The 16,452-nt window shown below is 33.4% G+C and overlaps 3 protein-coding genes across 4 annotated transcripts; 1 reads left to right on the top strand and 2 right to left on the bottom strand.

Annotated features, from left to right (window-relative positions):
• Positions 1–296: 296 nt before the first annotated feature.
• On the bottom strand, positions 297–3,399 carry LOC145306357 (uncharacterized). Its single transcript, XM_080148446.1, has 7 exons — positions 3,348–3,399; positions 2,702–2,762; positions 2,139–2,299; positions 1,700–1,796; positions 1,382–1,486; positions 994–1,109; positions 297–536 (listed from the first exon to the last, which is right to left on the bottom strand). The coding sequence occupies exons 2-7, from the start codon at positions 2,760–2,762 to the stop codon at positions 297–299; spliced, it is 780 nt and encodes a 259-aa protein (XP_080004572.1). The 5' UTR covers positions 3,348–3,399.
• On the bottom strand, positions 3,394–6,283 carry LOC145305212 (uncharacterized). The gene is made up of 4 exons (XM_080146785.1): positions 5,695–6,283; positions 5,121–5,228; positions 4,478–4,647; positions 3,394–4,205 (listed from the first exon to the last, which is right to left on the bottom strand). Exons 1-4 carry the CDS (start codon positions 5,861–5,863, stop codon positions 4,143–4,145), a joined length of 510 nt encoding a protein of 169 aa, XP_080002911.1. The 5' UTR covers positions 5,864–6,283; the 3' UTR covers positions 3,394–4,142.
• Positions 6,284–7,893: 1,610 nt separating this feature from the next.
• Positions 7,894–15,733, top strand: LOC145305549 (uncharacterized). 2 transcript variants are annotated; one of them, XM_080147208.1, is made up of 7 exons: positions 7,894–8,104; positions 8,506–8,601; positions 9,942–10,168; positions 12,502–12,892; positions 13,212–13,412; positions 14,022–14,054; positions 14,500–15,279. In XM_080147208.1, exons 1-7 carry the CDS (start codon positions 8,014–8,016, stop codon positions 14,631–14,633), a joined length of 1,173 nt encoding a protein of 390 aa, XP_080003334.1. In that variant the 5' UTR covers positions 7,894–8,013; the 3' UTR covers positions 14,634–15,279. The 2 variants fall into 2 exon arrangements, with proteins under 2 accessions (XP_080003334.1, XP_080003336.1); XM_080147210.1 differs by lacking the exon at positions 14,022–14,054 and having other exon boundaries at positions 14,500–15,733.
• Positions 15,734–16,452: the final 719 nt, after the last annotated feature.

The raw sequence follows: 16,452 nt of genomic DNA, 5'->3' as shown, positions 1-16,452 counted from the left end.
ACTTTTCGCCAATATAAAATAATTCTTAATGCGGCTTAAGGGATAAGAAAATGGTTAATAATTTTATGTTTATCCCCAATAAGAACAAATGAAATTACTCCTTCTGTAGATTAAAATTATTGGTTTAAAAGTTTGAACACCACAACCAATCAATCACAATTCAATAATAGAATAGTGTTTGATCCTATGAATAATATACCGGGGTTATATAACTTTGAGTACCAGTGTAATAAACTAACCAATGTTCCCTCCACCCCTATAAATATATGTCATGTATTTCATCATTTTAGTGAATATTAAGATGATATATAACGATTTTGAATGGTCAATAAGTTAAAACAAAATAGTTCTTTTTCAGATAAAATATCCCTTCCTTGTTTATTTTCAGAAACTAATTTCAAAATTTCTTTGCAATCACTTCTTTTATCTGTTAGAATTTCTATCCGTTTAAAATTTTCATAGATGACAACTAATTCACCCCAAGAGTATGAATTTTGAAGAACTAGGTTTGAAAATATTGAGCTGTTGGTTTCTTCCTAAGTATAAATACACGAATAAAATATGTTGTTTGTTTAGAAGCGAAGTTTTTCTATACTTCCGTCAGTCCGTCCGTATAAACAAACATCTTTCAAACCAAAAAGTATATGGCGAAGAACACAAAAAAGTCATGGATAGACAAAGTGACTTATAAAGCAGATGTTCAGTTGTCATAAAAAACAGCGAGTAAATGCGATAAACTATAAAAATAAATATTTTTTTTAATTAGGTATCTAGGTATGCTTTTTAATTATAGAATCTGACCAACGGACAAGGCAAATTGTATACCTACTGGATGCTCATAGGTATAAAATCATCACCAAAAATTTCAGCTGTCTATGTTAACTAGCAGTCAAGAAAATCACATTTCCCTCATACGGACTGACGGACAAACAGACAAGATAAATTATAGAGTATCTTCCCTACTTTAAATTATCAGAAATGTTATTCCAAAACCTGATTTGACAGTGCTAGGGCACCGTTAACCCTGCAGGAGCTAGCCCCACACACAACCAAACATTTCTTATTCAGGAAACTTGTTATGTGGGCATTTCTTATAGATACATTATCTCCTATATTGCCAGGGATCTTAGGTGAAAAGACAATGGACGATAAATTGATATAAATTATTATAAAAGTTTACACTGCTAGATTAAACCAACAAATCAAGATTTAATAAAAGTACCAAAAGTTTAAAGAAACGAATGAGAAATCGTCGTTGCAAAAAAAAATCTAACTTTAAATACAACTTATAATTTGCGTTACAGGAAGCTATTGCAAAACCAAAAAGATTTTGGACAAAAACTTTTTTAATTTCTCCATTGACGTATCCTTATAAGCCTGCCTAAATGAATTTCTGGGTGATTTGGTAGAAGACAAAGGAACAGATAAACTTTCTTATCCAATACATAGATTTTCTTCTCAGTGTCATGGATTCCTGTTACGATACCTAGAAAAAGAAACATAATTTTGACCATAAACAAACAGAGATCTTAAGGGATAAGACAATGAAAGATAAATTGCAGTATATCCCTGATAATGACAAACAAAATTACCCCTTATGACAATTGAAATAATTTCTTGAAAAGGAAATAATCATTTAAAGTAAACCTTTAAAAAGTACCTCATATTACAATAAAATATTATTTAAATTCAATTTTACCTTTAAAAGAAATCAAACTACTGCAATCTCTTACATTTGACTGGCTAATTTGAGTTGAAGATTCCTGTATTGCTGATTGTTTGGTAAACTGGAGAACCTAAAAAAATAAATACATTTCAAGGATGGAGGGGACTTTGGGGACTGTAAATCAAAATGGTTCTGGACTTAAAAACACTACCTCTCATTTTCTGCCTTGCTAGTAAATATAATGTTATTATTTTTCTAAATTGATATCAAATGGGGAGAGAATATTTTACTGTAAAATTACACTGGTACCCCAAGTTTTATAATCACATTATCTTATGTGTTGCCTTAAAAACATTGGGTACTTTAACTTTACCAGAATTTACAGAAAAAGGAATTTTGCTCATCATCATTAAGGTTGAAAATCGTTCATTGTCTTATCCCTTAAGATCCCTGCTAAATAGATAAAACCAACCTGTTGAGAAGAGGTAGAACTTTTGAAAAGTGTAGCCTCCTTCAGATTTGTAATCTTAATATTCTGATCAAGGAAACAAGAATAATTTATCTTCTTTAGAGGCATTAGTATTGTAGATTCAGATCTTCCATCGTTTAACTTCAGAAAGAAAATTGACTCTCCTAAAAAAAAAATGTCATGAGGAAAATTTTATTTTGAAAATAAACATTTTTAAATAGTTTTGAAGAACTTTAAACTGACAAATGATTTGGTAATTTCTATCAAAGTCCCTTGTCGATTACAAAACCCCTCCCATACTCTCCTTATTTTTTAAATAAATTGACAATAAGTTAAACATTTTTTTTTTGGGGGGGGGGGGATATGAAGTTATTTTTAATTTAGTACTGGGTAGTCCAACTGGGTTAGGGCACCTCAAGTATAAGATTAAAACCCCCAGCAGGGGTAACGAGAAAAAAGCTACCATATTTTTTTTTTGGGGGGGGGGGGCGGTTCTCCATAGACACTATGAAGGAAAGCACCAATAATTTGGTGTGTTTGTGCTCATTAAAATTTCTTAAACTTACCTTTAGTTAACATGAAGACTGTACTCTGACTAATAACTACTCCTTCAACATTTATGGACATCTAAAACAAATATTTCATGAAATACCTGCCCTGTATATCCCTTATGATGATACACAAAATTATCCCATCTGTAGAAACCAATTAGTGGTTGATACGTTTGAAAACCAACTAAAATTAAATAAATGTCAACAAATAAGAAAACGCTATTTTAAACCTTTGGGGGCTGTTGTGTATTAAACAGTCCAATGTCCCTCCTCTCTGGGGAAAAGGAATGTTTTCATACAACTAGAACATAGTTTTTTTTTCGCGCGATTTCGTCCCTTAGCGCGTGATTGGGTATTTACCATTCCTAAATAGTTAAGGGACAAAGAACTGTAAAAATTACTGGTAATTACCTAATTATGAATAAACACTATCTCTCATTTGTTGGCTTGAATATTGCTTTAGGTCATATTAGGATGCGTTTTATTGGGTACTGACTAGCCGCGCAGCGTTAAGATACTACAGGAATAGGCCCGCAGGGGTGAGACATAGGAAATAAAACTATTTTAGACAATAAGAAAGGGAGTTTTCAGTGATCAACCGTCACTTTGTGTGAAAGAACATACTTTATAATTATTCATGCAACATAATAACAATACTTACTATGACTATAATAAGTACTCAAACAACCATTTTAAATCATATTCAATCTGAAAAACAAAACAGAAAAATCAAGCAACAAATTTCATTACAGTTGTTTGTAGTTTATATATGTGAAATACAATCTAATTAATTTCATTTATAATCTGACAAAATAGTTCTTTCTTAAACTTTAACAATTAGCAATAAAATATAAAACAAAATTTAGTTTAACAATAAAACTTAAAAATAATTGCACAGCATGCTTTTAAATAAGTATTAAGCTTTGATATAATATAAAAAATAAAACAGTAAATTATTCTTGAGTTTATGAAATTTATTTACAGTATTATTTAAGGCACTTTAAAGCTCTATGGTTACAATTCAATTAGGCAAATTATTGATGGAACATTTTCTAAACTAAACAAAGATTATAAAAAAAAGTACCTACACGACAGACTTAATTTTAAGAGTTATAATATTTAGTTGTAATGTCCTAATACCTCGTTATTTCTTGTTGTTAGAAAAACATTTTTGGGCACACAAAACCCACCCCCTAACCTTGTCTCGGGGTAATTTCATATAAGGGGGAAGGGTCAGCTTTTTGTTTGTTAGTTTAGGTCAGGTTATATTGGGTTATGGGTATCCCAGTAGGTTTAGGGACCCCTGTGGGAGTCCACATATGGAAAAAAAACTAACCCCTCCTTATTTTCAATTACTTGAAGTATCAGAGAACTTTATGTATGTGAGCACTAAAAAAAAATTTATTTTTTATTTATAAAATCTTTGTTCTTATTATCCACCAGTGTTGTATTAGCATTAAACTGGTGGCATATAAATAGCGGCTTTGTTTAGCCCTCCCGCCATCCCCTCTTCAACATCCTTATTAATATATTGCGTTCTGTATTTTCATGGATTTTAGTTTCAAAGAAAAAATCAGGAAGGGAGGGAGGAGACTTTGGAACTAGTCCCAATGTTTTAAAAGCAGGTTTTCTCCTGGGTTGGCTTAAAAAGTTTGGGTACTCTTATTTAATCGTGAATAGTTGTTCTTAATAATTAAAGGGAAAGGGATTAACTTCTATTTATCGTCTATTATCTTTAGTTCATGTTACTTTAAAACCTTTTCATGAAATAATCCTGCTTACAGAACGAACCTTTGTGGAAGCCCTGCGGATTCTGACAACAAAATTTTCTTTCATCATGGCATTACCATCCCCGCCGCCGTCTGTTTGCAAAGTGGGCGAAGATCGGCACGACCCAAAAATATTTTTCTGACCACCCTCGCTGAAACAACGTCTTCTCTTGATGATGTCAACCATGCTTCCTGGAAAATAACAAGAATGATTATTTGAGAAAAGAAATGAATTGTGTTGCTAGCGTAGCTACTCTATTATTCACTTTGTCTGTACGGCTAAAAAACGTGATTTTCTCAGCTCCTGTCTATATCAATAGGATGTCTGTCTGTAATGAAGGATTTCGCTAACCCCTAAACCAATATCATGGTTCTTCTTTACATTGTAGTTTCTCATAGGTTCTGAGAGGGATTAAATCTATTTAGGGAGATTTTACCACAACCCTCCCAAGTGAAATCGCCATAAAAAAAATCTATAGAATTCTTTAGGGCAATCGGGCCGCCCGTTATCGAAAAAAAATGCCAAATATGCTAACCCTGGTATAAGCTAGTTTAAAATATAAAACTTTTATATTATGCGCACTCACCCTATACATTGTTACAGACACACTGACATGAAAGACAGACATCCTGTTGCTTTTATTTGAGAAATAGGACGTACATACCTGTTGATAAATCTTTGTTTGGAGAAATGGCCGCTATAGTATTGTTTATATCATTACTGGAAGTCCAGGCACCAGGTAACAAACTTCGTGAGTGGTGAGGAGAGAGGTCTAAAATCATAATAACAAGTAAAAAGATGTCTGTATGTGGCAAAGGATCTCGATTACCGCTAAAATTTTATATATGGTTTTCCTTTACAGTGTAGCTCCTCATATGTCCAGGGAAGGTTTATACCTATTATATATTCATTACCCTCCATTAGAGAACTTACCTCTAGAATAACATGATCTCCAAAAGATTTTTTACCAGGGATATGAAGGGATAAGACAATGGCCGATAAATTGATGAACATCTCCAATCATAATACAAATGTTAAAATTAGTGGTTGAAACGGTAGAACACTAAACTTGTTGAACTGTCCAAACAAAATTCTCTAATGTCCCCAAAGTTGTTTAGCGCGCCAACGAAAAAGAAACCGATATCATGAAACTTTGGGAACCCCAGTGTAATAGAAAGCCCATTATCCCAACTCTCTCTAATTTTTTATTATGATTTAAAATTTTAAGGACAACGTACCTGCAAGACTGTCCTGAGAGTCATTCATGGCCGTCAGACTGCCTCCTAACTCAGGCGAGGTGGACAATCGTCCCGGGTTCGATCCCGGCAACAAACCGTCATTTTCGGACATGAAGCAACCGTCATGATACGTTAACATACAGTAGGGTTCCGTATCGAACATTGTCATCACCTAACTCGTATGATAGTTGGTGTCTTACATCATTTATACAGGATATTTAGGCTCTTTTTAAAATATTAAGTTTATTTTTTTATTCAAATCTGAAAAGAAAAGGCATTATTTTATATTCAAAATGATAGAAAAAGAATGACAACATGCATTCAAGTAATGCTCTAAAATAAGACGGCAGGACAAACGAACATTAACACTTGTAGAGTGTGAAAACCTAATAAAATCAGAATATTTATTTTAAGGTTAAAACAAATTGTATATGTAAAATTATTTAAAACAGGATATTGATTAAGAACATCTATACATTTTTAGGACCTGATAACAGAGATTCATCGTCTATTATATTATACCATGTTGTCCTAGGAATCATCTGTAAAATGATCAAAACCATGCATTACTTTACAATTTTAGCGCCTTTTGATTTTGGTTTTGCATTTTAAAGATCCGGCTTTTAGTAAAATTCAAATATTTTATAAATCTTTTTCAATAATAAAATAAAAATTGGTAAAAAATATAATTAAATATTTAAGAATTTTTATGCCAAAAAAGTATCTATTTTTTATTTTTAAAAATTTTATTTTAAAAAAAAATTCATTATTTTACTAAAAGCCATCAAAACAAGACAACAGGTTTGGTTTGGGAAGCCGGTGGTCGTTAAAACGACGACATTTAAAAACCTTTTTTCATTTCAAAATTACCAAAAAAAGCCCTTTTTAACTTATAAAAGAACAATATATGGGTCAATTAGTGAAATGTAAGAAATATTTAACAATATTTTTAGCGTTTTAATGTTTTAAAAGGTAATTTTTAGATATTTTTCCACCATTTAAAAGTGATGAGTCTTCCGATAGTTTAAAATAATCAGCGGCATTCAAATTTTTGGATAAACCGAACTTTTTGCTAACTAACTGATTTAAATTATTTTATTTTTCATAAACAAAAAATGCAATTTCTCGATGATAAAAAGCTTTTGATCTGAAAAAAGTAATTTTTTTATTGTGATTATTTTTTAATTAATCAATTGTTAAATATTTAGCTCGTGCCAGCTACGTAGGGTAGTCGCATCATGCCTACCAACCAAGCTAGGCTAATGTGTGTGTGTGCCAGGCAAGTCAGTGAGTGTGTGTACCAACCAAGCTAGGCTATTGTGTGTGTGTGCCAGGCAAGCCAGTGAGTGTGTGCACCAGCCAGGCAAGACGAGTGTGGGCGTGTGTGTCAGTCAGTCAGTGATGGCGTGTTTGCTTGTTTGCTAAGGAACCGAACGATTTCACTAACTTTCCGATTTCTTCCGGTGGTTCTTACCGTTTATTTTCTAAGTTTTACCTTGCAAGAGTATTATAAAACTTTGGGTACCAGTGTAATTTCCATATTTTGGGTACTTTTAAAACGTATTTTTGTAATGTAAGCCTTTTTTTCCCCTAAAATATGAAAGGCGCGTGTGATTTTTTATAAAACCAGTTTAATTTTTTCTATTTTAATTGCGTGGTAAAAAATATGTATGTATATTTTGTCAGTGAATAAACGTTTTTGTAGTTATATATCGTATTATAGACAGCTTTCCGCGGATATCTTATAAAAATAACATACAATAAACCAGTTTTGTTTGCCTCGAAGGACCAAGGTAACAAAACTGGTTTATCATTTTAATATTCGTTTAAAAAAAGGTCTGTTATACAATTTTATACAATAGTTTTCAGTATGGGTGAGAACCGGTTCTAATCCAGCGGAGATTAATCGGTTTCGAAGCCATACTGGAAAAAATCTTAATTGTATATAAATGAGTAATTTTATATTGTTGAATTGTCCTTAAAGATCTCGTTTATAAATCTTTAACTTTAGGGGACTTTTAGAATTTTGATTGGTTGGTTCATTAAGTTAAGTTTCATAAAGTTTCAACCACTAATTGTAATCTATAGAGGTGTTATTTTGTGTATTATCATTGGGAAATGTACATTATTAAATTATCGGCCATTGTCTTATCCTTTTAGATCCCTGACTATTTTATATGCACATATATTTTATTATAAATATTTCAGAATAGAATGCAATAATTGACATCACAACAACAACAAACAAACACAGAACACAATAAATTTAAACCCAATTACAATTAACAAAATCATCATCAACCTCTACCAAGTCGCAAGATGGTGAAGCTTTTTGTTGGAAATTTGCAGGAGGGAAGCATCACCAGCGATGATCTGAAGCCGCTGTTTGAAAGCTACGGCACCGTTACAGGTAGGGTATACTACTAGAAACCTCTAGGGGCGCTTTAGGGAGGGAAGGAAGGGGAGGGAAAGTGGTATTCGACCCACCATTTTTAGGTTTGAATAAGATAAAGTTATAAACTAATTTCGGGGTTGTTTCTTGGGAGGGTGTAGGTAGGTACCTTGAAAAAAAAACTCTAAAACCATCACTAGACCTTTAAATATGTAGCTTTACTGTAATGGAAAACCATTTCAGTCCTGCGGTTAGCGATGAGTATAAATAATTGGATGATCGACTGTCTGTTTGTCTACTGTTTATCTCGATAATCGCTCAATTATTATTGCTCTACAATTAAGCTTTATATTGCTCCAGGGAAGGTTTTTAACTATTTTTGGTCCATTCCATTTTTTCCTATGAAATATTCTGTTTAGAATGCGAGGTGATCAAGAACTACGCCTTTGTTCACGTCGATGTTGAAGACAACGGCGATGCCATTATTAGAGAACTCAGTGGAACTGACTTGAAAGGTGAGTTGAAGAGTTGCTACGATCTTTATATTTTCATAAAACAGGTTGTCTGTATTATTCTAGAGAGCGGGGATTTCGAAAGACATAGGTTTTTTCTTATTAAAAATTGAACAGGGCAATCAGAATTGTAGGTGCTTTTACTGTTGAGCCCTGATACCCCCATTCCCATCCTTATTTTAAAAATAATTTGGAAATAGAGGGGGGGGGGGTTGTATGCATATCCCCTTTGGTGCTACCTAAAAAATAAGGGGGGGGGGAGTTTTGACACATTTGCGTAAACCTGGAGTATACGCTTCATCTTTGGACTGAGAGGATAGGTTATTAAAGATAAAATTATTCTTATATGATGAAATACCCGCAACTTTGTAAAAAAAAAATTTAAGAGTTAGAGGTCAACTTATAAAACAAAATATGCATATTTGATGAAAAAACATGCATATTTTGTTTCATAAGCTGACCTCTAACTCTTAAAAAAAAAAGAGAGTTGTAGGTTTCTGGTAGAATCCGTAAAGGTGTGTGTTATAAGGCTTAAAAATAGTAGTAGAACGATAATATTCACTAAATATGTGTATTTCTTATTGAAAAGACAAAAAAAATTTTTAAAAAAGATAACATAAATTTTTATCGTTCTACTACTGTTTTTAACTTATAATTTATAACCTTTACGGATTCTACCAGAAACCTACCCCTCTATTTTTTTTTCATTTTTACCTGTACAGAGACCACATGGAGGCCTGGAGCTCCGGAATCTGGAGGCCTATCCAAAAAATCTTAAATAACCTCTCCTCTCAGTACAAAAATAAAGCCTATACCTTAGTTTTACGCAAATGTGTTAAAACTTCCCCCCCCTTAACGAATAACTATTCCCCCTTACTTTCTATATTATTAAAAAACAACCCCATCCCCCCCCCCTCCACCCTATTTTTTTAAATTTCTTGGACGTAGTATGCAAAAAAAATCTGCCTTTGTTCAGTTAAGGGGGGGGGGGGGGTTAAACTGTTAATTTTACTGGTCCCCAAAGTTTTTTATTCTCTTATTTGTTGGCTTCAAAATTTTGGTGACTCGAGTACTTAAACTTTCTAAACATTCCCAACAAGTTATCTAAATTATAGGTAACAATTTATTCAATTGTCTTATCCCCTAAGATCCCTGAACTACAAATCTGCTTTCCCTGTTCAATTTTTATTTTTCATAATACTTGTCCTCTTCTATGAAAAGTCTTTCAAAACTGAAATCCCAATTTTTGCTCTCATCTATAAAAGTACGCCATGAGTAAAACTTATAATGATCTGTTAAACCGTAATGCTATTGAATTAATCCGCAACCTCAATCAATCGTAGGCCGCCCGATCAAGATCGAAATATCCGAGAGCAAGGGCAAGCGCAAACCGTCGATTAAAATCTTTATCGGCAACGTGGCCGACGGGACGACCGATGACGACATACGCCAGCTATTCGCCAACCAGGACATCGAAGTGCTGGAAGCGGACGTCATCAATGGAAAGAATTACGCGTTCGTGCACGTCGATGCGAGCAGCGGCAAAGGACGTATTCACCAGATTATTAAGGTATCGTAGCGTATGAGTAACACGTGCGTGGGTCTTGCATCTGTCGACATATACAGGCATGTTATGCGGGCAGGTTTTGGTACATGCAAAACTATTTTATCTTAAAATGCTAATATGCAATTTTTCTCTTGTGTTTTGCCAAAATTGTTTCTGTGTTAAAAGACATTATGAGTAAGAAATCAAATGCCTTTTTTGGGAAGATAACATGTATGTTTTAAAAAGATAGTAGAAATATAGGTACCTATTTTTTTTCATTTTCACAAATGGAAATAGAATAGGAATTTATCCTCCTTTTTACATATTACTATGTCAATTTAAGTTCAGAATCAATTTTTGGCAAAAATGAGAGTTAAAAAAACCACCCTCCATTTAACAAGAAAAACCGCTTGTTTCATTTCAACTAGCATCCAAAACCATCCTGCGTAATATGAGACAACGTACCGTATTATAACCCACGGCTCGACTTTACGGTTGGAATTGCACGCGAAGCGCGCCGAAAAAAAATATTGCCCTTACGACGCCTATTCTACCCGCCCCTTCGATTTTTCACGCCATCGCCGCCCCGAATCGGCAGACATTGTCAATAAATCTTTATATTTTCCAACCGTATTGTTTACTATCCGTGAACGTATTAATATTTTAATAATAATTGATAATTGTATTATAATTGTGTGTGTTTCTAATGGATATATTATTACTTGGATCTTACACCAGATTTTCATGCTCTCTGAAAATATCGATTTCCCCTCTAACCCATTCCCCTCACCCCCCTTCTATTGGATAAACGAACTGACCAATAATGGAGTTCCATGTTAGCCATCCTAAATAGACTACAATTTTCCCCTGTCATAATATCCATGTATATTCTACATCCATTGTGTTTCTTACTATTGTAGATTCGTTGGGGGCTTTTTATTTGTCTTTCCATTATCTTGACGTTCTTATATTTCTAATATAAAAGTAATAAGATGTTTGCCTGTGTGTGTTAAGATTAAGATATTGCTAACCACTGGATTGATATGGTTCAACTTACCGCAAAACTTCTTTAATGTCTAGGGAAGTTTTAGTGGTGGGTCGAATTAACTCCCCCCCCCCCCCCCCCCACTAGTGACTTATCCGCTATAGTTTATATTTTATATATATTTTATTTAGTGTATAATAGAAACTTAATGAATTGGGTAAAAGGTGTCCTACTTATGGACACAATTGTCTTATTTTTTATATTCGTTTAATTTCAAGAAACTACCGACCCTAAGCTTTTCAAGTGTTCTTATGCATGTAAAGATAAAAATCAAGGATGTCAACATCAAAATAAAAAAAGGGAAGCTATATAAACAATATTATAATAAGTTGTATAGGTTTTTATTTTATTAATTTACATCTATCTGTTTTTTATTGTAGTTCATCTAGATTTTCACCGCCCCCCCCCCCAAAAAAAAAAAAAAATCACTCCTAAGTTTTGGATGAAATAAAATTAATTGTCCAAATGTTTCATGTTTCAATATTAGTCCTTGCTTTGATTATTTTTTAAAAAAATGCCTGTTAAGATTTAAGTACTTATGAATTAGTCAAAATATCTTTTAATAATCTATGCGTTAAGTACAAATAAAGAAAAAAACGTTCGTGAATTATTTTTCTGCACTATTTAGCACCTTGCGGATTTTTGCTTGATTTCATGTCGCACTAAAATCTTCAGCACACTTGTATTACCATATTTTTTACGTTATTAGTAGCAAAGCTACTCTATAATTTGAAATGTCCGTCTGTCTGAGACAAAGTGACCATCACTCTGTCAGTCATCATATAAAATATAAATATTAGGTGAGCTTTCGTTATTTTTTCTTCAATACTCCTAATTTTACTCCTTAAATCCTTTGTCCGTATTCTTATCCATGATTTTTTATGATTCGCTGCTTATGGATGTTGTCATCCTTGTTTATATTGTAATTAAAATTTACAAAAAAATAAGGTTTATATATTTATGTCAGACTTGTTAAGATATTGATTATTTATGAATTGAGAATAAACATTTAATTTAACAAAAAAAAGAATGGAATATTTTTTTGAATCTTTTTGCCATCCTAAAATATTGAGATGAGGAACAAGACAATAAGTAATAACATTTGTGCAATAAGGGAAAAATAACAGCAAATACTCTTTATAATTTTGTAGGCAATACGAAAAGTTTCTTATAAGACTTATTTCACTTTAACTTTCTGAATCTTTTATTTAAAATCTTTGTTCTGCTTTTGAAGAATCTTTGTACCCGTTTAAGAGATTTATAAACAAAATTACTTTTACAAAGTTTTTAAACGTATTTCTAATGTTTTTAGGAGGTTAACGATTCTGAGTTGAACGGCAACAACATTCGTGTCCAGCTGTCGACCGGTGGTGATAGGGGAGGCGGCCGTGGCGGTCCCGGCTTTGGTGGCCGTGGAATGGGCGGCGGCCGTGGCGCTAGCCGTGGTTGGGTCGGTGGATTTAGATCTGCCCCGTACCCACCTAGGGACGGTGGCCGTGGCGGAGGTTTCGGCGGCGGACGCGGTGGCGGTGGTGGATACGGCGGAGGATATGGCGGTGGCCGTGGTGGCGGCGGTTACGGCGGGGGTGGATATGGTGGTGGAGGCGCTGGTGGTTATGGGGGCGGCCGTGGAGGCGGGTATGGCGGAGGCGGCGCTGGTGGTTATGGGGGCGGCCGTGGAGGCGGCGGCGGTGGCTATGGAGGTAATTAGATTACATTTATTATTCTTTGGTGTACTTACCAAAAAAAACAATAATAATTTAAAGGTAAGAAGTATGCTGTTATGTGTATTCACACATTGTTTTCATACAGGCCATATAAGTAAACAAAAAGTAGAAAAAAATAAGCGATAGATAAAATCATATTTGAGAGGAAAGATTGATTAGGGCATAAAAATCCCTTACCATTATTGCAATGATAGAATTTGAAAACTTTTAAACAAAAAAATATGATTAAATCAGATATCAAACAATATTGAAAAGAAACATAAATATAACTTGAATTCACAATGGGTTGTTACAGGTGGCGGTAGCGGAGGATACGGCGGTGGAGCCGGTTATGGAGGAAGCGGAGGCGGTGGTGGAGGGTATGGCGGCGGGTATGGAGGTGGAGCCGGCGGTGGAGGTTATGGAGGTGGCCGTAGCAGTGCTGGAGGCGGGTATGGCGGCGGAGATGACAACGGTATGTACACCAGAAGAGGAGATAGCGGCGGATATGGTTCAGGTATGGTCTTTATACACAATCAAAAGGGGTAGTTGCACGAAGTGCATTTAGACTTGAATTTAGTGAACTGCATATTTTATTCTGTTCAATAGTTTCAACTACAGTTTATACCATTTCTATTATATGCAGTTTTGTTGTTTAGGTTTTCCTTTGATATTCTTATCCTTACTTGTATTTAAATTTCCTTGTCCTTACTCTCTGTCGGTTTTTTTTAGGGGTGTATTTTCTGCACAATTGACCCTGCTAAAGGGGGGGGGGAATAAAAATATTTGAAAAGTGGAAAAGAAGTTAAGAGGCCAGAACACATTTTTTCCCATCCTGGGGGGGGGGGGGACTATAAAAATATGTGGGACGTGTAAAAAAGATGACTAAAATATAGAGTAATGGAAACATTTTTCCATTTTTATGAGGAAAAAAATAGGAGGGGAAAATTAAATATTTGCAGCAGGGGAAAAAAATAAATCTTGTGCAGAATATTATACACCCCTGTTTTTTTTGTTGTTTTCTTCTAAAATCCTTATCCCTACTCTCTTTAGCCTTACTTACAATTTTTATTTAATATATCCTTGTCCACTCCACGAAAGCCTCCTAATTATTTCTCTCTTTTAGTGAAGAGCGAAAGTAGTGGTTATGGATCAATGGGTATGTCTTCAGGAATTATGGGGATAGGCCAATAAAAGACAATTCATAATAGTTTTCTCCTATTATTCTCAAGACTATTTTAAGTTCTATTTGTCTATTTTTGAATGATAGGGAAGACTATTAAAAATCTTACGTTGCCCTATCCCTCTGTCTCTGATTTAATTTCTTTTTTTGTCGTTGTGTAGCATACTTTATAATATTTATGCTAAAAGATGTAATAAAATTGTAAACAAGATAGCTTACCATACCAGGGATCTAAAGGGATAAAACTTTGGGTACCAGTGTTATTTACATTTCAATAACCCCCCTCCAGATATGATAAAATTGTCACTATATTGTCTTAATTTTATTATTTGTCTTTAGGCGGGCCTTTTTGTTTGTTACATTAAATTCGTACATTAAATACCCAATTATGAACAACAAAATTACCCACATTTCTCTTTAGGCGGCGGTGGCGGCTACAGCACCGGTGGTGGTGGCGGCGGCTATGGAGGCGGAAGTGGTGGCGGAAGCTATGGCGCTGCTTACTCAACTGGCGCTGGCGGTGGAGGTGGCGGCTATGGAGCCGGCGGATATTAAACGGATATCCGCAAATACTAAACGTTACAACAACAAAAAATGCCATTTCTCATTTTGTTATCTTTAAATAAGCCATAATTTTTCCAACTTAATACAAGAAAAATTAATTTGTATCAAATATATTTTGGCTTAACATATGAAACAAATTTGAAATGGATTTTTTACTTTTACCTGATTTTTATGTTTTGTTTATCCCGCCCTCATAGAAGCAATCCGTTTTGCAATAAACTGTAGCATTTTTCCACGAAAAAAAATATTCAATATATTTTTTTGTCAATTATTGTAGTGTTCTCTTATAGAAGAATTGGGTTCTCAATTATTTCTTTTTTTAAAGATTTAATTAGGAAACCTTAAAGACGTTTTCGATGTTTAAAAATCAATTTTTGTATTCCATTCTCTTATTTTGTACTTTTTGAATAAAGAAAAATCATTAGTAGTGCATTTTTAAATATAATAATACTGGTTTATTCTTTATATGTTATAAAAATAGTATTTTTGAGCTTATATCACAAAATTAAAATGATTTTTCTTATAAAAATAAGCATTATTTTTTATCTCTCTCGATTTTACGAGTTTATTACGCTCGATGTTTCTTAATATTTGTTTGTCAAAAAAAAAATCTTTGAAATAAAATATGAAAAAAATCTCCATTTCGTTTTATATCTTTAGTAGTTACTAAAAGATGAAATACTCTTTCTTTGGTAAGATCTTTTTTAACATAAATTCAGGGGTGGTTTTTTTCAGGGAGGGAAGGGACATTGTGCTGTTTATTACATTAGTCCCCTTTATTATTCGTTGGCTTAACAATTTTGGTTATAATTTAATTTTGATTGGCCGATTTATTAAGTTGAGTGTAATTTACAGAATGGGCGATTTTGTGTATTATCATTTTTTCAATTTATTGGCCATTGTCTCATTACTTTGGGTCCCTAATAATTTGGGGAATGAAATAGAGGGGTGGAACTTAATTAGGTTGAAAAAATATACACCCGTGCTTTAAAAATCTACCTTAAAAACAAAATTCAAAAAGAATTAACATTGGGTACCAGTATGAAAATCGATTTAAATGGAAATAATACATTTTTGTTTGTTATTTCAGATTGTAAACAATGATAACTTAGTTATAAAGTGTCATAGAAACAAAATGTAGATGATAGATGGATAGGGAAAAAGGAAATATTCATAAATGATATAAATTCTTGTAGTGTAGCTACTCTATAACTTTTTAGTGTTATTCTGTAATTAGCAAATAGCGGCTAAACCCCCTGAAGGACTATAAGTGTACATTGTAAGTTCTTAATAGAGAAATTTTAAAAAAAAAGGAGGGGTATTTCTTTCAAAAAAGTTGTAGACTAAAGAGAAGCTTAACTGTTGAGATAAACCAAATCGGTCCAGTGTTCTACAATATCCTTTACATACATCCACTGTATTAAAGTTTTTGAATAAAGAGGATTTGAAATTAAAGGCATGTCTTAATCAATTTGCATCGGGCTTCAAAATAAAGCTATTTCCGTGGATATTAAAATGGGGAAAAAAGAATGTTTTTAATTTTAATCTTATTTTAATATTTGAGGAAAATTTACTATCATATGTCTGAGAACCGATTTAATCCAGCGAATATTTATCGGTTTCTAAGTCATACAGGAACTAAATTTCTAGTCGATATGGTTTTTATGTCTGTTGTACATCTTCCTTTCGTTTAAAAAATGAATTAGTTAATGCTGTGTCAGAAATTCTTGTGGATTCGGTGTAGTACATTGTAAAATATTGTTTGAATCTCCAACCACTAATTGTAATTTAAAGGAGGGGTAATAGTAAT

The sequence above is a fragment of the Acartia tonsa genome, chromosome 14, assembly GCF_053477335.1.
Source record: "Acartia tonsa isolate MP-2025a chromosome 14, ASM5347733v1, whole genome shotgun sequence".
In the NCBI taxonomy this organism is placed as follows: Eukaryota; Metazoa; Arthropoda; class Copepoda; order Calanoida; family Acartiidae; genus Acartia; species Acartia tonsa.
Note: the sequence above shows the minus strand (reverse complement) of the source record. Positions and strands in the feature narration are given on the sequence as shown.